This window comes from Pelodiscus sinensis, chromosome 1 (genome assembly GCF_052426305.1).
Source record: "Pelodiscus sinensis isolate ZL-2025 chromosome 1, ASM5242630v1, whole genome shotgun sequence".
Taxonomy (NCBI): domain Eukaryota; kingdom Metazoa; phylum Chordata; order Testudines; family Trionychidae; genus Pelodiscus; species Pelodiscus sinensis.
In genome coordinates, this window is record NC_143052.1 from 165,953,606 (window position 1) to 165,978,224 (window position 24,619).

The 24,619-nt window shown below is 44.0% G+C and overlaps 1 protein-coding gene across 1 annotated transcript in view; it reads left to right on the forward strand.

Annotated features, from left to right (window-relative positions):
- Positions 1–24,619, forward strand: part of CRYBG3 (crystallin beta-gamma domain containing 3) — a 116,835-nt gene that overhangs the window by 23,922 nt on the left and 68,294 nt on the right. Inside the window, exons 2-3 of the mRNA XM_075908983.2 lie at positions 260–338; positions 14,129–14,565. Coding sequence (XP_075765098.2) covers positions 260–338; positions 14,129–14,565 — 516 coding nt within the window. The remainder of the gene's footprint in view (positions 1–259; positions 339–14,128; positions 14,566–24,619) is intronic.

A 24,619-nucleotide genomic window follows, 5' to 3' on the forward strand; every position in this document is an offset into this window, starting at 1 on the left:
TCTATTTCCTCATGGCATCAGTGTGCCAGCCATACTGTGCATGCACCATCCCCATAAAGTTGATCGTGCTCTATCTTAGCACTGTACACAGGTTGGTTTTTTTAAGGGTAAATGTGTGCAACGTGCTCTTTTTAAAAAAAACACACAAAAATAATAGTTTTTAGCTTTGCTTTTAAATTGTCGTGTTGTGCCTCTTCTGTTAAGTTGCTTTACTTAATGCTGAGCTTTAAAATAGTTTTTGTATTTTTGTTTTTTTCAGCTTTTCAAATAAGGAAAATGAACCCATCAATGTGAAAAATGATAATAAGGAAAGAACACATTTCCCTGAGGTGTTAAAGGTATGATTGCTTTTATTAATTTTCACTGAGCCAATGTTTACTACTTGCTTTCCTCCTAGCCTTTTTTAAAGTAGTATTAGTACCATTGCTATTTAGTGTTTTTACTTTGTAGTGCCTAGAGGATATAATCAGGGATTGAGCCTCCATTATATGAGACACTGATATACCCAGGAAAAAAGACAGTGTAATCTTCAAGCCCCTTCAGTGCAAGGGACTGGACTTGATGACCTCTTAAGGTCCCTTACATCCTAATAGTTCAGTGATTCTAAAGTCCCTAGCCTTGCGTACTATCTTAATAAATGCAAATGTAGTGCTAATGAAACATGCAGAATTCACAGACCAGAAGAAGTCATAATTTTGTCCAAGGAACAGGAGTTTTGCCAGCTGCCTCCCTGTTGCTTCTTCCATGTGAACTGTAAGTCCCAGTCTTCCGTGTGCAGCGATGAGATCATTGTAAAACAAACCACCTTGAAGGATCTCAAATAACTCAAGTTACCCACCAAAACAACTATATGATCTTTCTTTGGTAATCTTTGTTCTCTTCTTCTCCCTCATTCACCAAACTTAAACATGAGAATGGCCATCTTGGAGGCTTACAATCATGGGGTTGTGTCCCTCGCCATCTTGGCTAATAGACAATGATGCACTTATCCTCTGTGAATTTAGCTAATTTTTTTAACCCATTTATACTTTTGAACTTCACATCATCTTCTGCCATTGAGTTTCACAGATTGACTGTGTGTTGTGTGAAGAAATACTTCTTTTTATTTTCTTAAATCTGTTGCTTATTTATTTCATTGGGCAGCCCCTGGGTCTTGTGCTGTGTCAAGGGATAAATAACACTCCTTATTCACTTTCTCCACACTATATGTGATTTTTATAGATCTCTATCATATCTTCCTTTAGTCAGCTCTGTTATGAGATGAATACAGGTAGTCCCCGGGTTACATGGATCCGACTTACATCAGATCCCTACTTACAAACGGGGTGAGGCAACCCTGCACTAGCTGCTTCCCCCCAGCAGACCAGGGAGACGCGAAGCTAGCGCCCCCCTCCAGCAGACCAGGGAGATGCGGAGCGGCTTTTCTCAGCAGACACCTCAGCTTGAGAATAAAAGACTGAGGGAAGTGAGGTGTGGGAGAATAAAACTGAGCTCTGGAGAAATGTTTGGCTAGAGTTTCCCCTACAATATGTACCAGTTCCAACTTACATACAAATTCAACTTAAGAACAAACCTACAGTCCCTATCTTGTACGTAACCCGGGGACTGCCTATACTCCCTGTCTTTTTAATCTCTCCTCATACAGAAACTGTTTCATGCTCCTAATAATTTTTGTTGCCCTTTTCTGTATTTCTGATTCTAATATATCTATCTTATGAGATGACCCTTCATTTTATTGGGTCTTAATTTATACACCAATCCTGCAATCCTCTGGGCCTCAACCCTGATCAAAGGGGATGACTTTTAGGGGGTTTATTCTGTAGTCACATCCTTCTGTCTTTGGTATGTCTGCTCAGACAGTCATTTCATTTAGGCCACTGCATAGAAGATGACTGTCAGATGCTTATTATTTTTGAGTGTTGAAAATATACAGAGAAAGAAATGGACCTTCCCCAAAAGACTTACAGTCTGTGTCTGACCTACAGTACAGACACATCAACACACTAGTGAGTCAGGTGAAATGGTCTCAAACAGGGATGTAAGCAAATGCTTATCGGATAGTTGACTAGTTACTTGACTAGTAACCCTCCTGCCCCCCTCCAGCTGCCTCTGTCAGAGACAGGCAGCAAGGGGGGGAGCGGGAGCCTGTTAAACTGCTTTTCCTCAGTGTCCTTTATTTGGCTTACCTAGGGGATCCTTAGAACATCCTTGGATGTTTGTTTCTACACTACGGCTCAAAATAATTGTTAGAAGTATATAATATACAGTGTCAAACAGTTTATTTTCTATATATGCAGTTTAGTAAAATTTCAGATAATTGGTCAATGTTGAGATGGAGAGAACAAAAGAATGATTTCACTTTGAGACTCTCATTCGAGACTCCCTGGTCCAGCAATATTCTTGGTCCGGCAGGACCAGAGATGTTGCTAGACCAGAGAGCCCAGCCGCAGAGGTTGAAAGTGACTGGGAGTGGAGCCAGTTTTGGTCGACAGCAGCCTGCAGGGGCAGTGACCTGTGGGTAGAGAGTCCCGGGAGCAGCTGCCCCTACAGTGCACAGGGCTGGGGAACCCTGGGAGCAGCTGCTGCCCCATGTGGGGCTCTGGGTAGGGACCAGAGCTCTGCCAAGTAGGCTGGGGACAGCAGACTCAGGCAGGTGAGCTGGAGGGGGTCAGGTCTCTAGGTTCTCCTGGGGCAGGTTCTCCACTGTATTTGATATGAGCCAAGTTGAGCTATCTCTGTAATGATCCTTAACAGATCAGTTCAAAGACATTACTGAGACATTTGGTGATTCAGTGATTTGAGTCATGGATACTGGTTAGTGTTGGAAGACCAACATTCCAGTTTTATTTGATTAGATCATTAGATTAAAAAAAAATCTTCAGAATAGTCCTTTTACAGCTGCCCTTTCATAAAGAATTGAGATTTTTAGGTGGGTTGTGTGCATGCATCCATGTACATATGGGCTGAGGGTAGCTCATCGAACTATCCGCTTGTGACTGGTTGAGATCTAGTTGTGGATAACACACTGTACCATCTGATGTCTATAGACTAACCTGTATAAAATCAGTGAGTTGTCCGTTACATTCCCGGTGGACACACATCCATGTGATGGTGTTTTTATATTCTTATTAAATGGTCTCAGCAAAGAGGACAAGGATAGAACAGCTAGAAGTTCCTTTCATCCCAAAGTAGAGGTCATCCATACAAATTGATTTTGATGAACTGGCTGAAGTGAGGTGAAAAACTTGCACAACTCTTATTCTTTTGTGTGGCTGCACTCAGGTTGTCTTTTCCCAGCGCTGTCAATCCTGCATCTTTCACACCTACTTTTTTTCGACTTCAATGAAATTTCAAGCCGTAGAGGGAAATGTATGTAATGCATTCATCTGGTCATTATCTGAAATTCTAAAAACATTCTTTTAGCTATTTACTTAGGGAAGTATGCTAGTCAATCTTTGTTTAATCAATATCCAGGAAACATTTTTGAAATATTTTTTTAATATGCATTGACCTCACCCTTTAATTCACCACTAAAAAGTACATTGTTAATTGACATTATTTGCAAATTGTGTTTCACTTCCGTTTCTGTGTGCCAAGTCTGTAAACATGGTTCTTTCTGAATAAATGTACCACTTAGAAAGGCAGCTTTTCAATGCCATTATTATTAGTCAGCATAGAACTCCATAGAGGTATGTTGCTTAAGCATTTTTATTTTCCGCATTGCAGGAGTACAAAATCTGTGTCCAAAACCTATTAATGTTGTCATTGTTGTTACTTAAAATGGGCCACTTCTTTTTTTTTTTTTTTTTTTTTTCGTGGCACAGATATTATTTTTTTTTTTGCTTCATTTTAAAATGCGTGTGGGATTTTAACAGCTTTTCTATAAACTTCTTAAAACAAGGGATTTATAGTTAAAATGCAGATCTACTTAACTTGAGCTCTTCTGATACTTGTGATGAGCTCTAGGCATGACAATGATTGGTGGTACCATTTTGATGGAGAAATCACAATGCACGCTTTTAGAAAGGTTTGTATCCCTCCTTTTAAATATTATATAAATATGGCCTTATTTGTGCCCTTGCCATAATGCTGGAACTCAGTGGCAAGGAGCATGACCGTACAGCTTTTAAGTTCTGGTTTAATTAGTCTATATTATGAAGACAGCTGCACGTTTGTGTTGCTTTCAATGCTTATCTACTCCTGAATCTCATTTTCACGTCTAAGTTCCATCCCTGTAAAATGTGTTACACCAGGATTAGGACCAATATCTTTTCAAGCTTACTAAATACCTTTTTAGTAAAGTTCTAATTTATGTTGGCTTTCACTGGGTTAACAGTGTTTGTCAGCTGGAGTGTGGACTCTTGCTGGAAATCTGTTTGTGACTTAATTAGTGAAGTTTGGAGAGATACTGCTTCATTTTTGGGAGAGCAGGGGGCTGGAGCAATATTTCCAAATGTGACTGTTCAAACATCATGAGACTGCCTTGCAAATATTGAGATATTAAAAAAAATTGGCCGGTATTTATTTTCCTTCCGGTTTTGAACTTGAAGGGTTCCGTTTTCAATCTTTTTTTTTTCTTCAGCAAAGATGTCTAGAAACGCATGTGTGTGTGTGTGGGTGGGGGGGGGGGGGTTTAAAGCTGAGATTCTCACATAACTCCAGAAGCTAGGACTTTAAAAAATGTCCAGTACTATGAGATTTGCAATAAAATTGAGAGTTGACAGCATCATTCAAGTGGCTATTCAGGAAGATCCTTCCTAGAATCTGTAATGTTGACATTCCGCATATGTGATGAGGCCCTTCAGGAAGTAGAAGCTAGGTCAGTGAATTTCCTCACCAGGGTTGGCATGAGGAAGATTGGGCAGAACTTCGAACAAGTTGGTATCAGAAGACCCCTTTGGGGATGGATAAAACATAGTATCTTCACTTAAATAGTCTGCTGGTAAAATATATTTGTGTGGTCAACATCAGACCTTTCCAAATATGCAGAGCTGTTGTTCAGTCTTTCAAGGAAAAGGATGAATTTCCTTTTACTGACTAATTATTTTAAAAAGTCAAAGGAAGCATCAGGGTTATGATGCGCTATCAAAAATTCATCTCAAAACACATTCATTGGAGGAAAAAAAAGAAACAAATGTAAAATAGATAGGATTTAGAGATGAGAGAGAGAACACGTGAGAATTACAGGCAGTCCCCGGGTTACGTACAAGATAGGGACTATAGGTTTGTTCTTAAGTTGAATTTGTATGCAAGTCGGAACTGGCTCCAGATTCAGCCGCTGCTGCTGAAACTGACCAGGGGCTGACTACAGGAAGCTGGAGGCAGAATTGTTCTGCCCCCAGCTTCCTGGAATCAGCCACTGATAAGTTTCAACAGCAGCTGAATCTCGAGCCTGGGACAGAACAGCTGGGCTGCCAGGTAGGTCCCTGCAGGACCAACCCGGCAGCACCCCAGCTGCTCTACCCCAGGGTCCACAACAAAAGCCTGGTCTGCTTGGGGGGGGGGGGGCGCGCAGTGCGCCCCCCCCCCCCCAGCAGACCAGGGACACAGGGAGCAAAGCCGCAGTGGCGGTGGGGTGCCGTGCCTCTGAGGCTTTGCTGTGGCAAAGCCTCAGAGGCGCGGGACCCTTTGCTCCCGGTGCCTCTGGTCTGCTGGGGACCGTCTCCAGCAGACCAGGGACACCGGGAGCAAAGCCGCAGCGGCGGCGGAGTCCCGTGCTTCTGAGGCTTTGCCAGAGCAAAGCCTCAGAGGCACGGGACCCCTCTGCCTCCCCGGCTTTGCTCCAGGTGTCCCTGGTCTGCTGGAGATGGTCCCCAGCAGACTAGGGGCACCCGGAGCAGCTTTTCTCGCCCCGGAGGTTGAGGTGGCGGGACCGCTGCGCTCTGCGAGAGAGCCCCGTTCGTAAGTGCGGATCCGACATAAGTCGGATCCGCGTAACTCGGCACTGCCTGTAATTCATGTCTTTCCAGTTACAACAGTAGATCTTTCGGTAAAGAGGAGAATTTTTTACATATTGAGAAATTAATACCAACTCTTGATATTTAATCAGGGAGATTTATTGTAATGCCAGGGGAAAATCTGGGAGCAAGAAATGTGAAATAATCATCCAAATGTCAATGGACCTTTATTTAAAAAGTTCAGTTTGTCTTTCCAGAAACTTGTATTGTTTTCATGTTTTCCCTTAAAGGTGATTTATTAAGAACTTTTTTTAATTGAGCCTTTTTTGCTGTCTTTATATTTAACAAACAAAAAAACCTCACACTTTTCCCTGCTTCTTTTCTGACCTTGAGAACATCCTCTGGCTTTTCTTAATTTTATAAGGTACCTTCTGAGTGTGTCAATCTAATTTATTGTGAACTCATAGCACCTTAATTGAAACAGCAAAGTTGTTAAATCTTTATAACAGACCATCTTTTGTCCAAAATGTTGACTAGCATTAGAATTTAGTACTTGTGGAAAAGCAAAAGTTGCTGAACTTTTATTTTAATTAAAGCATTATCATTTCATTAGTTTTCCAGTCATCCTAGTCTTCCTGGGCAGACAAGGCAAGATTAATAATATAATAAGCTTTTGTTTAACTATTTTTAAACATCAGATCTTCTTTATGAAGAATAAAAAGACCTCATCAGAAGCCGCCTTCCTCTGTGAGATGCATGTGTTGCTGCGTAGCCCACGCAGTGCAAAGCAAATGGAAGACCATATCAAATGGGGCGAGACTTTTTTTTCTTCTTCACTGATTAAAAGAAAATATGCTGACAGTAGTTCTGCCATAGCTATTCTCTGTGGAAATATACGGGTCTGCCAACTACTTGCCCTATTTCTTGGTAAATTTTGTTTAACGTACAGTGTTTGAACAATTGCAGCAAGCTAAAATTGGATACTCATGAAAAACTAGTGAATAGTTAAGGCCTTAACTCTAGTCAGGGCATGGCATCTCACAAGGTCACACTGACTGGGGCAGTAGTCTGTAATAGTACTACTTTGTATGAAAGGCGCCACAGATGTATGAGGATTTCACTGTACTATTGAATAAAGTTTTAGAGTAATGCAGTGAGGTAGGCCAGAATGCTGTGCATTTCACAGAAGTAAACTGAGATGCTGCAAGGTTAAATGACTTGTCCAAGGTCATGAAATTAGTTGGGGAGAACTCAGACTTGACTCCCAGTCCTCTCCTCTTACCATTCGCTCACACTGTATCTCAACAACAAAATGAGACCTCTTAAGTGATAATTTGCTGAAAGATAATGGTAATACAAACATATTCATACAGTTTAATTTTAAGGTGTGCTTCCTCCATGAAGTCCAGTATAGTAAAATAAATAGTTAACAAAGGGCTTCTGTGGCGCGGTTTAGAATTTCTGCTTCAGAATAGGTATTAATTTAGGGAGGGAGTCAAGAGTCTAGTCTGCAGTATCTCTCTGTTGTTATGGCTGGAAGCTGTCTTTTGTTCATGGACTTTTATGTTTTAATGCTATTATTTTCATTCCATTCATTTGTTGGGATAATAGAGATTGAACTCTTGTCAGATTGACACAGACACTGCTAAATTAGTGCCTCTGGCAACTTGAACTGCTGCCCACTCAGTTACTGAGAGAAGTCAGCAATCAATGATCACAAATAGCTGCTCTTTATATTTAATGAGTAAACCCTGTGGCCAAACAATCTGTCTTTAGGGTATTGTTGTATCCTTGGTACTTGATCCAGCACTTCAGTGGGACTATTTATGGTAGCAGTGAATGCTACTTCCAGTTGTGTTTACTGTATTGGATCATCCCCTTCGCTATTAATGATTTGTCCTCAATCTGGGTTTGTCAGATTATTTGTCATAATTATATTATGGATTACCTTTCCCCACTATCTGGGTTGCAAATGAAATGAGTTTAGAGATGGGGCTGAGGGGGAATGGAAAGTGAAAGTATTTTGGGGTGCAGTGCTCCCTGTAGTCTGATCTCAGAGATGGGCAGTTGTATGTGAGGTTTCCAGCAGCAGCAAAGGCTTACTGGATGTAAAGACAGTGCAGTCTCTCCTCATTAATTTGGATATCCCAGTGTCGCAATATATAAATTTAAAAGACGGAACAGGAGCAGTGTTGCTTGTAAAATGCCTCCCACAGTGGAGTTATGATGCAGATTGGAGGCTTTAGTGGCTACCCATATTGCAAAAGATAAAGAAAATATCATCTTAAGGCACAAACAAATGTGAGACAATGGGGAGAATGTATGAAGAGGAGGACTGATACATTTGTATTAGGAAATGATACTTTGCATAGCTTCTGTTAATTTTTTAATATGTTCATCAAAATAATACATGTTGACTTGATGCAAATGTTTCTGAGGAGTTTTACTGTACTAGCACAGGCATGTCTGCCTGCAGTACTCCTTATTGTTAGTTAGAAGCCTCCTTTCACATGGAACCCTCCAATTACCCTGAATTGTGTAAGTGATTGAGTGTTTGTGCAAGCAGGGAGTACCAAACAGCTTTTGAACGGGACATGAATCATGATTAAAACTAAGGGCCACAGTCTTATAGGCTTTCTGTGCAGAGCTGTCACAGTAGGAGCTTCTTGTATGCAACATATAAGGACCGGGCCCCTGGTCCCCAGATGTGCAAGGTTAGTTTGCTAATTAAACCACTATAGAGCCTGGCTCTTGAAAACAAATCTTCCTTTTTAAAATAAATGCTTTCTACTAAAATTGAAAATACAGGTTGGACCTCCCTGGTCCGGCACCCTCAGGACCTAACCAGTCCCTGATGAGGGATTTTGCTGGACCTGGGGAGGTCACATTTGGACCCCTGCTACTGGCCCCTCCAGTGTGGTCCGACTACTGGCATCCAGGCTGCCCTCCTCCTGCCGTCAGCTCTGCTGCCCTGCCAGCCAGCCATTTCCCTTCTAAGCCAGGCAGCCCAGCTCCCTGCACGCTGGGCTCTTGCACACACCAGGCAGCCCTGCTGCATTGTACCTAGCAGCTGTGCTCTTGGACGTGCCTGCCAGCCCAGCTGCGGGGAGCTCCGCCGCCGGCCTTCCACCTGGACTCTCTGGACCTCGAACATCCATGGTCCTGCTGGATGACAGATGTTGTTGGACCAGGGAGTCCTGGTTAACAGAGGCTCAACCTATAGAGCAGGGGTCTCCAAGCTTGTTAAGCACGAGATCACTTTTTGAATTTAAGTGCAATCGAAGAGCTACCTCAGACCCAAATACCCTTGTCCCACCTCCTTTGTGCCCTTTCTCCGAGGCCACATCCCTGCTCACTCCTTCCTCCCCCATCCTCCCTCACTTTCACCAGGCTGGGGTGCAGACCCTGGTCTTGGGTTACGGGATCTGGAGTGTGAGAGGGGCTCTCAGCTTGGGGCAGGCAGTTGGGGTGCAGGAGGGATGCTAGGTGCAGGCTCTGGGAGGGTGTTTGGATGCAGAGGTGCTCGGAGCTCTAGGGCAGGGACTTGAGGTGTACGTGGGGGTTCGTGACTGGGGTGGGGGTTCGGGATGTGGGCTCCGGCTGGGCCCTGCTGACCTCAGGTGGGGGTGCAGTGGGGCTAAGGCAAGCTCACCCCTGCCCTGGTCCTGCACCACTCCCAAAAACAGCCAGCAAACTCCTCCATCCCAACCCTTGTTGTTTCCCCTCTTTGCTCTGTGGAAATAGGATACAGAATGGGAGAGGGGGCATCCTGACATCAGCACCCTCCTCTCCCTCTCCTGCCCACCAAGCAGGAGGCTTCCGAGGGGACAGCGCCAAGGCAGAGGGCAGGAGCTGTGCAGCAGTGCGGGGAGAGGCAGCTATGTGCTGGCACTTGATAGCCTCTTGGCCGAACCAGTCGGGATCACCTGTTAGAGGCTCCAAGATCTACTATTAGATCCTGACCTACTGGTTGGTGACCACTGCTATAGAGGAAGGAATATGAGATATTATTGTATGATACATTTTAAATCATATAAAAATGCATCTTTTTAGCGTTTAATGCATTTCATTGTCATGGGCCCAGATGTATAAATTAATGCAAGCTGTTTGAGGTAGGAGTGGGCAATAATTTTAGAAGCAGGAAGGGCACTTCACAAATTTTTGAAGTGCCTCCCGGGCTGCCTTGGAAGGGGCAGGGCTTTGATTGGAAGATATGGGGCCAGGACACTTCCATGCTCCCCTGCCCACAGACCCTGATTGGCCTGGGGGCAGAGAGTGCATGAAGTCTTTGCCCCCCTGCCCTCCCCAGCACCTAGAGAGAACCACCAGCTGTTCTGAATAGCTGGTGGTTCACTCTAGGTGCTGCGTGCCTCTGGCGAGGGGAGGAGACTTCATGCACTCCCCTATTTCCAGTTTCGATTGGCCTGGGAGAGGGGAAGCTGCAGGGTGTCCATGGACTGAATCAACCCACTTGGTGACAGGATCTGGCCCATGGAGGTTTTCTTGCCCACCTCTGGTTTGAGGTCTCATAATTACTTTGTAGAGAAATGATGAGATCTCTGTACACTTTATTTTGAAGTATTTTTATTTAAATATTTTAACCCTCACGAGGAGTTCATATTAGAAATATAAACCAGAGAACATAAGACAAATAATCTGTTCCTTTATTTCTTTCCCCCAGTTCCCCCCAAGTAATCCGATACTAACCATTGATGCAGCACAATATGGAATGAAACAGAAATGAACCGTATCAGAATTTTTCTAATTTGGCTTGTGACTGAAGAACCTGTTGTGAATTAATAAATGTTGTCAATTAGTAAGTAAACCAAGCAAAACCCTCACAAAGTTCTTAATTCCTGCTAGATGGGAATTTGGTCATGTGCTTTCTGCCTTGGGCTTCATCTACATGTTACATGTAAGCTGTGACCAGTACAGAGTATAGCAGCCTGCCTGCTTTCAAGTGCCACGTGCAGAAAGAAATCTGCTGCATTGAGAGGGCTATGCTACCTTCTAGTTCCCTTGCAGGGATACTTCTAGTGTAGTGTTTCCCAATTTTATCTGGCCACAGAACCCTTTTAAACTTGAAAGAATTTTGTGGAACCCCTAATAAGTCTGATATATGGAGCTGAAAAAGTAGACCACAAATAAGTAAGGATAATAATAAAGAAATGCTTAACAAGGTCATGAGATCAACATTTAGTTTAATTGCACATATTTAAAAACAAAAATCACATTTAATGTGTACAAAAAATAAAGCAACTGGTTTGACAGCTGAAGCTTCGACATTGTTTGTGTCACTAGTATATTCGTATTCAGTCACCCACATGATCCATGCTCCCTAAGAGTGAGTACGGGGATTTATGGTGGTATATAACAGGTGATCGTACCACTGACTGCCTGCGCGTACACTGAGTAGTGACATCATCGTCCCCACTCTCTGGCTAAGCTGGCATTACACAGGGACACTTATTGTGGCAAACACAAATGAAAATTGTTTTCAATACAATTCATAAATGCTTAAATATTAATTTTTTTAAAATCATAAAATGTTATTGTAATGGAATTTTCTAACAACCCTTATTTTCACTTCGGTTCCGCAGAACACCATTTGGAAAACACTGCTCTAGTGGATAGTGTTGACCTATACAGCAGTAATTGGCGTGCTGGCTAAAACAGACAATGCTCTTGTGATATTTTACATCAGCAGTTGTTCAGAAGAGGGTCTGGGAGGCAGGAGACATGTGGTCTTCAACTGTGCTGGGAGGAAGTGGTCTTCAACTGTGCTGTTTCTGTTTCCACTTCTTGATTGGAGAGTGCTAGAGCTGGATAAGAGCACACTGAAAGGCCTCTCTTTTACTAGGCTTTTGTGAAAGGTTAAAAGTGGATGGGTGGGTAACTGATGAGCCCATTGCAATGATGGTGGCACAAAAACCTGCATAAAATAGAAATCCTTCTTATGGATGTCCTTGTCCATTAACTCAGCAAGGAATATTGTTTCTTTTCATGTGACTTATAAATCTTAGTCTGCATATGCCTAGATCGGTGGTCTGGCACACTAATGAAAGTCTAAATAATTGATGAGTGTGATTTTAATTAAGATGCCAGTATCTGGAATACTGGTAAATATTTTGAGACTGTTTTATAAAAAATAAAATACTTTCATTTAGCGCTGACTCGGCAAGTTACCTTTGCTGAAGAGTGAAAAGAAAAGGCAATTTTTGTATACATGGTATGGTGATGATTAAAATGTCTCTCTATTTTATTTATTTATAAATAAATAAATAAATAAAAATAAAAGATTTTCCTGCCAGGCGACAGAATGATGTCATCACACTCTCTGGCTGCAAAAGCTGGTTGGTGAGCGTTGAGAGCAGCGGTTGCAGCCTCCTAGTAAATTAGTAAGGTTCTATTTGTATGTTCATGAGCAGTGTTCTGTGGTTTTTTGTTGTTGTTGTTTTTTTTTGTTTTTTTTTAAATACCATAGCCTGAAGGGGTATTGCACCACAAAAGTAAACATTTCATAAACCCAGTTATTAACATAGCATAGTAAACCATACTCCACTCTTTGAAGAAATAAGTTAGTAAAATATTTAGTTCAAGGCTAAAGATCAATATATTCAACTATAAGTAAAACTTTTAAGTAACATGTTGCCTGCTTCTCATCAAAGAGTTTATCACTGCTCCCCAGGTGATAAAAGGAGGCACTAAATTAAAATAGTGCTTTTTGTCAATCAGGCACATAACCCATTGAGCAGTCCTTCTACTGAGCAAAACTGTTTCTGTCTACTGAAAATAACTAGCTTAGTGCTCAATATGCATTTCTTAATTCTTCCCTTCCGCGCCTCCCCTCCCCCCCCCCCCAAAAAAAAGAGAAAGTGTCTTCAAATAGAAACAGCACAAGAGAGTTAATGAAAATGCTGACCTACTACATTGGTAGGATAAGTGAGTGTTACACAAATTACGTTGCTTACTCTTATCCAAAGGTATTGCTGTTATAAAGATTTTACTTAGATTTATGTTTGTTCTGAGTCTCCCTTCCTTATATTGATGAAAATATGTTCTTAAAAATCACATTTAAGAAGGTCTTGGGTATTTTCAGACCTTACCATGTTAATTTGAGAGCGACAGAGCCTACAGGGACCTTCCCGTACAAGAAAATGTAAAACTATATTCTGCTTACTAGCAGATGTGGGCTCTTGGTCTCTGAGATTGTTGGTATGTCTTCACTTGCACCTGATTGGCAACATTTTTGTTGTTCGCAGGTGATTTAAAAAAAAAAATCTGCCACAACCAACAAAGCTTTGCCACAGCAAGTTGAAAGTGTGAATGCTACACATGAGAATCCTTCTGCCGACAAAGGAAAACCTCCTCATAAAGCTGAGAGTGTTCACACAACCTGACTTTTGGTCACAAAGCTGTGTTAACACAGCCTTGTCACTAAAAGCTGTGTAGTTATATGTACCCTGTGTTTTTGAACCAATGAAGGCCAAGGGCCTAATTGAATGTCTGGCGAATCCTCTGTCCTTGCCCAAAACAATGGTCAGAGTTTTCTTCACAGAAATGTGTGGTTGCTAATTCTTTAAAAAAAAAAAAAAAGTGATCAGAAATAAAAATTGGTAATCTCAGGTGAAGCATGTGAATTATTAAGCCAATCTTTAAGATGTGATTCTGCAACTCATTTGAGTAGTCACATTGACTGCACTGGAACTACTTACACATGCACTAAGGGTGAAAGGACTGGATCTTGTGTCCCAAACCATTTCACATCCTTAACTAACATGTTTTCTGATTCCTTGCAATCCCATTCTCTGAAAAACTGCTCCTTGCTTCTTCATTGCCTTTGGTGCTAGCTTAAATTATTTTTGTGCTGCTTCCATTGTACTGTGCTTTATTTACCTCCAGAGCCATTGTCCAGGGAACCTCAAAGTCTGTGTTGTTTTTTCATAAAAATAGCCTTTTCAAAACCCGTATTAAAACCATAAGTACTTCTTAAAATTGTAAGCTTTCAATAAAGGGACCAGTTTCAGCAACAGAAAAATAAGTAGAGGTATCTTAAATAGCAAAACAAAGTAAAGAAGATTAGACAAAGCTCTTAAGAATGGTCTTGTAAACAACAGAGCAGCCAAAAGTAATACTGTACAATGTTTTTAGTCAGTTTAAGGTGTTTTGGAGTAGAGTTTGAAAATTGATGTTTTGGTTCTGTTTCACTTATTATTAATTTTTTTTTTAAGATTCCTCAAAATGCAGAGAAGAATTACTCAATGGAAGATCTAAGCAACTCCACAATCCTAGAGGAATTAAAAAAGGCTAAAAGCCTTCCCAGTCTGGTTCCTACTAGCAAAAGAGCAGGTCGTGGCAGACAACACAAAGAAGGCTTTTTTCAGTTCCTTGGAAGCCTATTTAAAATTGGATCAAAATCTTCTTTGGGAGAATCTAAACAGTCTACCTTCCAAGATGAACACAACAGACATGGAAAGGATTCGCAGAACCCAGCTGCCCTTCAGAAAGATGGGATCACAAAGCATCGGAAAACTGAAATATTTGTCATTTCTACTGCTGGAACGGAAGAAACAGCAGTGCCTATAGAAGAGCCTATATTGGATAATACCAGGGAGGTTGGTTCTCAGGATTTACAGAGAAGACGGGAGCAATCTGTTGATGCACTAACGTAAGTTCTAAAATTTTAATTTTTCAATTTTAATATTAAATGTGTAATTGCCGGAGTGGCCATCTCTACTATATGTTTGGTAGATGCCCCATATCTGCAGATCGATGACAGTCCAGGGTGAAATCCAGATCAGCAAGGGGCTCTGATGCCACATGCCATGCAACTTTCACTGCCTCACAGTGCTCTCCTGCAGCTTCCACCTGGGCTTCTGCCAAACAACATCTGGGTCTCTCACTGAGTGTTTGCGTATAGCTCCAGCCTGACAGCCAGGTATCAGTTGCACTCTGGTTGCCAACAAGCTTAGTGGAATAGAGAAAAAAATGAATAGTAACTTTGGGTGTTTTGCCCTTCACTTTTATAGTTTAGCCGCCCTATGAAATGTACTTTCTTGAGTTACCCCTTAGATAAAAGCGGCGAGGAGTCCTGTGGCACCTTATAGACTAACTGAAGTGTTGGAGCATAAGCTTTCGTGGGCAAAGACCCACTTCGTCAGATGCATGGGAAGTGGGTCTTTGCCCACGAAAGTTTATGCTCCAACACTTCGGTTAGTCTATAAGGTGCCACAGGACTCCTCGCCGCTTTTGCAGATTCAGACTAACACGGCTACCCCTCTGATACTTGACCCTTAGATAAAGTTAATTTAGCCACAAAGACAGAGACAAGGACTCTTGGAGAAACCGGTCACACTGTATTTCTTATCACCTCTGTTTGCTGAAAAGCAGATTTTTGTTGCCTCTTTGCTGTCTGAGGACCCTTTTTAAAATGTGTATGTAAATTGAAGTAAATAAACATTCCTTTGCTTATGATAGACTATTCAACGAGTTCTGCCTAACCCAGCGGTGGGCAAAAGGGCCACGTGAGTTGGATCTGGGCTGCCAAGTGGGTTGATCTGGCCCGCAGAGGCTCTGCCATTGCCCCACCCCAAGGCCTTTGGGGTAGGGGAGCTCACAAAGCTTCCTCCCACCCTGTGTGCAGCTCACAGCTCTTTGAAGCACTGGGCACCGCTTGTAGAGCGGGAGGAGAGGTCACACGCTTCCCTGCCCCAACCCCTGATTGGCCTGCGAGTGAGGGAGCAGTGCAAAGTTTCCTCTGCCCTGCGAGGAGCACATGGCACTTCAAACTGCTGTATACTCGTGCAGGGCGGGAGCAGGGCGAGGGAAACTTCGCACAGCTCCCCCTCTTCCCCCAGGCCAATCAGGACTTGAGGGCAGGGGAGCGTGTGACATCTCCTCCCGCCCTGTGAGCAGCGCGTGGCGCACTGAAGTGCTCCTCACAGGGTGGGGGTAGGGCCGGAGGAGGCTTTGCGCACTCCCCCCACCTCCAGGCCATTCAGGTCCTGGGGGCGGGGAAGCTTTGTGAAGCTTTCTTCTCCCTGTCCTGGCCCTACAAAGAGTGACAGGCACTTCAAAATGCCATGCGCTGCTCACAGGGTGGGAGGAGGCATCACATGTTTCCCCTGCCCCCAGGCCAATCAGGGCATGGGGGCGGGGTGGAGAGGTGTGTGTGTGAAGCCTCTTCCCGCCCTGCCTGGGGCATGGGTGCCTAGTGGGAAGGGAGGGGCAAAGGGGCTCCCCAACCCCCAGACCAATTATGGTCTGGAGGTGAGGAAGCCCAGAAGCATTCTGTCCCCACCCCTTCTGGCCCGGGGGCCACTTCAAAAAATTTTGAAGTGGACCCCAGCCAAAAATTATTGCCCACCCCTGGCCTAACCGATGGGTTTGAATATATGCTTAATTTGTTGGATTTGAATATATACTGTCAACCAGGATGGGGGCATTTTCCCAAGTATTAAAACAGGAGGGTAAAGAGCTGGAGGGATTAGATAGTTATTGCCTAAATAAGATAATTTTTCTTTACATAAACTCCTCCCTTCTTTCATACCCATGCAATACTGAACATATTTCAGAACTATCAGGTTTTTGTGTGGCCTTTTATGTAATGTATTACGTTTAATATTTTTCCTGTCTGTTTAATTTTCAAATAAGGATTTTAATTTTTTTCCATAGTCTGCTTTAGTTATTTCCTATAATAACCGCTGTACTATTATTTCACTTTAATTTTGAGAATTGTTTTGTAACTTTAAAGGGTTTATATAAAAATAGGTATTTAGATTAACTTTGGTATATCCTTTACAGTCCTGTTAAATTGCCCAAGATACAGAAAGTGCAAATGTTTCTACTTTGCATTTAGCAACTAAAGTATAGTAGAACCTCAGAGTTACGATCACCAGAGTTACAAACTGATCAGTCAATCACATCTTTCATTTGGAATCAGAATTATAGTAACTTCTTGCTTAACACTGTAATTATATTCCTGAAAAATGTGACTTTAAGTGAAAGGATGGATGTTAAGTGAATCCAATTTCCCCATAAGAATTAATGTCAAGTGGGGAGAGTAGGTTCCAGGGAAACTTTTTGGCAGACAAAACATTAAAACTTATACTATATATGTATATAAACATTTATTTTTAACCATGTTTAATACTGTACTCAACAATGATGCTTGATGGTTGAGGTGGTGAAGTATAAAGGTGGATCGTTTAGGGATGTGAACAGGTAACCTCGCGCGGGGCCAGAAGTGGCAGCGCAGGCGCAGGGTGCTGCCGACTCCCAGCCCACACAGGGCCGGAAGCAGCTGGGCCAGAGCAGACCCTCCCTGTGGTGCAAGGACTGCTCCAGCCCACCCCCCGTTTAATCAGGTATTAAGCAGGATTTTACATTCCTAGGATCATCCAGCTGCTTTTGCTGAACTTTTCCAACTTGAAAAAACCGGTCTAGAGATTGCTGTTTTGCTTTCCTCCTGGGTGCTGGAGAGACCAGTCATTTCCCAAGGCAACCAAGCTGACAAATTGCATGATACACTCAGGACATATAACACTCTGGACTGGATTAACCTTTTGTAGGACTGATGCCAAACATATTTGTGGGCTTCCATGTAGTAATTCTTGGTCTCTTTCGAGTGTGATGGTACTATAGATGCCATAGTAAGCCCAGTACTGCATGGGTGGGGATGAAAACATTTATTCCAACACAAAATATATTTGAAACCACGCTTGATTGAGACCTCCACTCAACCCACAGAGAACAAATTGGGATAGCATCATTATATCCAGAATACTCTTGAATTTGGTTAATGTCGACTACTCGCATTTACCCCTTCCTTGCTGCCTCTGCATAAGAGGCTGCAGGCAGCGGTGGGGGGGGGGGGGGGGGGAGAGCAGGAGCTAGTGTTCGGAGGGTGGGCTGGCTTAAAAGCTGGCTCTTAATACATTTTAAAAGGCTGGTGTGCAGTGGGTTGGGGGGAGGGATGGACCTGGCACAAGCCGGGAATCAGCTATCTTCACTCATGCCAGGTCTTCAGCTGTCCCAGCTCATGCTGCCTGGCTCTTAATACATTTAAGAAGCAGAGGCGCAGCATCTGGAACTGGGTGCAAACCAGGAATCAGCTGATTCCCAGCTCATGCCCGATTCCCGGTACCGCCCTGACCTCCACCGAGACGGTGCTCGGGGGAAGCAGGCTGCCCCCTGCACTGGCTCCTGCTTCACCCCCTTTCTGCCTCTGATAGACACAGCCAGTGGAGGGGAAAAGCCACTAGCTGACTATCGGATGAGCTTATATTATTGGATAGTCGACTAGTTGCTTACATCCCTACTGCATAATAGAGTTTCAGATTGTATTAAATCAATGTTCAGATGTAAACTATTTTGAAAGAATAACTGACATTTTTGTTCAATTATAAACAGCTTCCATTCCCAAAGTATTTGTAACTCTGAGATGCTACTGTAGTGCAGTGATCTCCAACCTTTTTAACCACAAGATCACTTTTTTTTAATATAAGTGCAATGTAAGATCCACCTCAAACCCAAATACCCTTGCCCCACTTCTTTCCCGCCCCTTCTTTGAGGCCCTGCCCTGCTCACTCCTTCCCTTTTTCTCCCCCATTCTCACTCACTTTCAGGCTGAGGTAGGGGTTCGGGGTACAGGCTCTGGTCTTGGGCCAAGGGGTTTGGAGTGTGGGAGGGGCTCAGCCCAGAGTGGAGGATTGGGGTCCAGGAATAGTTTCAGGGAGCAATCTCTGGGAAGGAGTTTGTGTGCAGGAGTCTCATGTCTGAGGCAGGAGGGGATTCCCGACTGGGACAGGGGTTCAGCAAGCAGGCTCCAGCTGGTTATCGTTTAACAGAGACAGCTTCCGGGTCGGTGGTGGAACAGTGGCTTTAGGCAGGCATACTCCTGCCCTGGCCCTGCACTACTCCTGAAAGCAGTTGGCATGTACATAGGGTTGCCAGGTGTCCAGTATTTTCACCACCTCACTGGTTTTAAAAAAAAAATCAGAAAATACCAGATACCTACAAAAGGGAGGGGGTTAGGGAGAGGAGGCATTCGGTATTTTTGGTTAAGCTATTTGGCAACCCTACATGTACAGCAACAGCTCCATGAAGCCATGTGCTGCCCCTCATCCACAGGCACTGAGCCCACAGCTTTCCCTGGCCACGGTCCTCCGTTACTGATCAATGGGGGCTGCAGGAATGGTGTCTGCAGGCAAGGACAGCATGTGGAGACCCCCTGCTCATCCTTTCTCAAGGGCTGCAGGGACATGCCAGCCACTTCCAAGAGCAGCAATTGCCACAGGGATAATTACTCCAGCTATGACAGGATAGGCATTTGAGAACTCACTACTGACCGAATTAAATTTTAAGCGCAAGAGAGAAATGAAAATTATGAAATCCAGTCAAAACCCCCAAAATAACCCACTTAGCAAGCAGTAAAAGAATTAACTACTCCCCAAGTATGTGTTTGGTCGGGAGATGAGTGAAGAACAGCGTGTGTTTGTGAGAAGAACAGGCTGTGTCTAGACTACACCTCTCTGTTGACAGAGATGTAGATTAGGCACATGGAAATTGCTAATGAAGCAGATTTAAATATCTCGCACTTCATTAGCATAAACATGGCCGCCACTTTTTCCAAAACTGAGCTTTTTCGAAAAAAGTGTCAGTATAGACACGGATCTGTTGAAAATAAACCCTTTTTCGACAGATCCTATAAATCTCATTTTTTTGAGGAATACACGATCTGTCGAAAATTTATTTTTGACAGATCTGCGTCTAGACTGCCGTTTTTTTCAAAAAAGCTCTGTTTCGGGGAAAAAAATGAGATTTAAATCCCTGCTTCATTAGCAATTTCAGTGTGCCTAATCTACATCTCTCTGTCGACAGAGGGGTGCAGTCTAGACGTAGCCAGCGTGTGAGTGTGACAGATTTGCATTGCCAAGCTCCCTCCATCCCCTTCTCTCTGTGTGGAGATAGGGTACAGAAGTGGGGTAAGTAGGGACACCCTCACTTCAGCACCCCCCTCTTCTCCCTCCCACATCCTTTGCAGCAGGGAGGAGCTTCCCAGGGGGCAGCTCCAAGGCAGAGGGCAGTAGCAGCATGACAGTGCGTAGAGGGGTAGATCAAGTGCCAGCACCTGATAGCATCCTGGCCAAACCAGTCAGCATCACCTGTCAGAGGCTCCGAAATCTATCAGTAGTTTAGGAGGGGGGGTGCAATGCTGGCTCCAGGATGGAGCTCGGGGCTCGGGCAGAAGGTTGGGTCACAAGAGGGGGTACATAGGGTTGCCAGATGGCTTCAACAGAAATACCAGACACACTTAACACTACATCACACTCTACATCACATATTATTTAAAAAATATCGGATATTTATATTTTCTCAATTTGTTTCCTGAACAGTAAGCTCAAATACTGGACTGCCCAGTTCAAAACTGGACACCTGGCAACCCTCGGGGGTAGAGGCTGTGGGCAGGAGATTGGGTGCGGGAGAGGTTCAGGGTGCAGCCCCAGCTGCATGGCACTTACCTTCTGTGGCTCCCAAGTGGCTCTAAGGCAGGATCCCTGCCTACCCTGCCCCTGTTCCACTTCCAGAAGCAGTGGCTTGTACCTGCCAGGGGATGTGAGCTGCACAATCAGGATATAAGGCAGGGGCAGCATGCAGAGCTCTCTGGCTCCCCTGTCTATGGGCTGCAGGGGATGTGCCAGCTGCTTCTTGCAGTGGCACAGAGCAAGGCCAGATACGGAGCCTGTCTTCGCTCTGCTGCACCACCAGACTGTTAGCAGTTTAAAATTTCCCAGATTGGCTTCAGTAGCTTTCAGGAGATCGAGCCCAATTCTGGGAGACCACTGATAAAACTGGGAGGATTGGCAACTCTTAAGTATTTCCGTTGTAATGGGATAGACTTGTGCTATTGGAGTAACAGCTGTTATGTGGGTTGTGTGTCCGAGTGCACACGCGCATGTGTGCATGCATGTGAAACATGAGCGGGGGTGGCGGGCAGTGTATGCATGGGGAAAAAAACAATGTATTGTTTAACTATCTTCTGGTTAGAATTGAACATGAAGTTATTAACAGACAATGATCCAGTCTTAGATCTTAACCCTAAGATTTGAAACCTCTTTCTTATAGCTCTGTCCACACTTCTCTGAAATTTTGACTCAAATATGCTGATTGGGATATCTGTAGTTGTTCTCTTGCAACATTATTTTTGTTGACAAAGTGAGAGGAAAACAACACCTAGGATTTAGGAATGGGGGGGGACCACAAAGGAAGGGTTTAATTTATTTGTGGACTATTGCATGAAGTATATTCATCTAATGCATAGTGTTTCAGTTCCACTTGATAAACTGGAATAGTTCTTAATATTTTGATACTTGCTTAAAAGAGTTGCTTCCATATCGAATCTCTCCTTGGATATTACTCTGTCATTTGTCTGTTGCTTTGACAGGCTATCTTCTAACTAACTTCCAATGCTAAGGATGTGACTCTGTTCCAAAAATCCTTATGCTGTAGAGACAGAGATGGTGATGATGATCAGGGCTTGAAAAATATTCTTGAAACTTAGTCGTGGGAGGCGGAGGCAACAGCTAGTCTGGAAAAGGCCTGTCTTGCCACTACTACAAAGCTGCACACTCTGCAATTTAAACAAATAACAGTTGTGTACTCTTCAGGCTATTTAATTGCAATACAGTCATCCATCTTTTACTCACATGGCTTATTATGGTAGAGCACAAAAAAATACAAGGCTCTTTTAAGATAGAAGATGCAGCCCATGCCCTGAAAAGCATATAATCTGTTCAATGCACTTTACTCATGTTAACTTTTTTTTAGAATTTAATTTGCTTTCCCTGCTTTTCAGTGAGTCTTGGAACGTGTCTGCTGCTTATATTATTTGTTGGATAATATATTCACCTTTTAATATAGGACCAGCCCTCAGACATATGTCTCAAATACTAGGAATGTTAAAATGCATGTAAATAAGTAACCATGTAACCACTGAAAAGTTCAGCGGTTACACAATCACACTGGGGGGGCAGCAGTCCGCTTCCTGGGAGCTGGTGCATGCTGGGAGCTGACTTTTTTAAGCTGGCTTTCCATGAGTACTGACTCCTGTCTGTTGCACCAGGAGCCAGCTTTTAAGCAGATTCCCTGTGTGTAACTGTGAATGTTAACCAACGAGCCCAGGCTCATTGATTAATTATGTATGCGGTTACACTTTTTCAAATCCCTGTCAAATACTGGATATTCCCCAAATACTGTTTAACAGGCCTGCTTACTACACTGTTCCCTTGCTGCAAGAGATGGTCTTTATTTTTTTAATTATTTACCACTTATATTATGGTAGCTCCTTAAGGGTGCAAGCAGATTAGATCCCATTCTGCCAGTTGCTATACAAATATAATTGATTCCAATCCTTGCCCCAAAGATCTTAATCTAAAACAGGGCTACTCAACATGCAGCCCGCAATGCAGTTTGGGTTTACGGGGGGCTCAACACGTGGCCCGCAGGTGGGTTCCTTTGAACATGGCCTCCATGGGGAACATACTCCACAATGGTGAGGCGTCTCCCAGGCAGGATGATCATTGAAAGATGCAAGCGGACAGGCTGGCTGAAACAGATGGGTACAAGATGTCTTTGTTTCTAGCCCCCAAGGAGGATGTGCTGGAAGCACCAGGGCATTGTGTGAAATAAGCAGGACATTACAAACCGTGGCGAAATCCACTCACCCACCGCGCATGCGCCAGACCCACAGTGTGCATGTGTGCGCCACCGGTGAACGGGGCAACTGGCTGAAATCTGCTCGTCACGGGTGAGAAGATACACTGATTTGTCGAGCCCTGGAAATAAGCTATTTGCATATATATTTGCATGAATATGCAACCACACTTAAATTGTGACCCGTGGCATGTGCTCTGAATATCATTGTGGCCTCCAGAGCTTCCAAAGTTGAGTAGCCCTGGTCTAAAATGACAATGGGAATAGTAGGTCTGCTCCCTTCCCAACTCCATTTTGCTTTGCTATAGTAAGCCATGTGTATAATTTCTTGCATTTTCTTCAATGTTTCTTTTTTTTCCCTTCTATTTCTCCCCCATTCCTCACGCTTTTATTACCTCTTTCACTTCCTTGACAATGTATTCTCAACCTCCTCTCTTGTGCCCTCACCCCTATTTCTTCCTCAAAAAATCTCTGTACCTATTCTCCTCAGTCTCTCCCATCCACTCACCCTTTAGCCTCTCACATATGAATCTTGGAAATGTAACCAGACATCTAATATCCAGGGGAGTAAATGTGCAGGTCATAGAAAATACCAAAAACAAGATAAAGGGAAGGAGGCCCTTATCCAGGAGCAGCATGTGAAAAGCCATCCTCTTTCTCTGGCTTTCTGGGTGTTGCAAGATAAGTGTCTTAATAGGGTTAGCTTCTGGTTTTCTTGCTCTTCCTGCACTGATGTCAACTTCCCAGCTTTGCAAGCAGCAGAGTGAATTTCATTTGACTTTTGTCAGTATTCCTGATGTACACAAGATTATTTCAGCAAAGCAAAGTAACACTGGTTACTTTTCACTCTGCAGCAGTTTATGCAAACCCTGAGCACTGGTTGTTAATTTGCTGGAGCAATATGTCTGCAGACAAGAATTGGAAGGTTAATTTTCTGGTGTGTGCCAGCTCCCCGAGTGTAACTGTAAAGGTCAACTGATGAGTCTAGGCTCATCAGTTAACCGTTTATACTTTCACATGCCTAATAAGAACCAAAAAAAAAAAAATCTGAAAAAGTAGCTTTGCTTCTGTCCTCTGTGCTTTGTCACAATCTTGTCTTTTCAGTTACTTTAAAAGGAAATGGGAGAGCTCATAAAATAGGACCTTGAATAGTAAACATATACAATATTACTATATTAAAACCCTCCTCTCCAAGCACACAGCATTATTCCACTGTCTTCCCAATGTATATCAAATTTTACAGGTACACTATGGTTAGGTCTTAAATTTCATACACATAAGGCAGATTGGCACTTACAGCACTGCAACAGTGCAGCTGCACCACTCTAGTCCTTCAATGAAGGAGCTAATATGCCAGTGGTCCCCACTGCGGTGCCCATGGGCACCATGGCGCCCGCCAGGCCATTTCTGTGCGCCCGCCAAGTGATTGGGGCCGGCCCTGACCCCGGGTGCGCAGCACAGGGACGACCCCAGCCCCAGGTGCGCAGCACATGAGCAGCCCTGCCCCCGGGCATTCGGTGCATGGGCTGTGCCAGCCTCAGGAGCACAGCGTATGGGCATCCCCACCCCTGGGCACACGGCACAGGAGCAGCGCTGGCCCCTGGACGCGCGGCACATGGGCGCTGCTGGCTCCTGCGCGCGCGGCCCAGGAGCGGCACCGGCCACGGGCATGCAGCTCATGGGCTGTTCCGGCCTCGGATGCGCAGCGTATGGGTGGCCCCGCCCCTGGGCGCACAGCACAGGAGTGGTGCCAGCCCCGGGAGCATGGCATATGGGCAGCTTCACTCTTGAGCGTGCAGCGCATGGGTGGCGCCGGCCCCGGGAGCGTGGCGCATGGGTGGCACCGGGTGCCTGGCGCGTGAGTGGTCCCGCCCCCGGGTGCCTGGCAGCCCCAAAAGGTTGGGGATCACTGTACTATGCTAATGGGAGAGCTTTTCTGATCAGCATAGTCAATCCATCTTGTAGTCAGTAGTTATGGTTATAAGGAAAGCTTCTCCCATTGACACAAC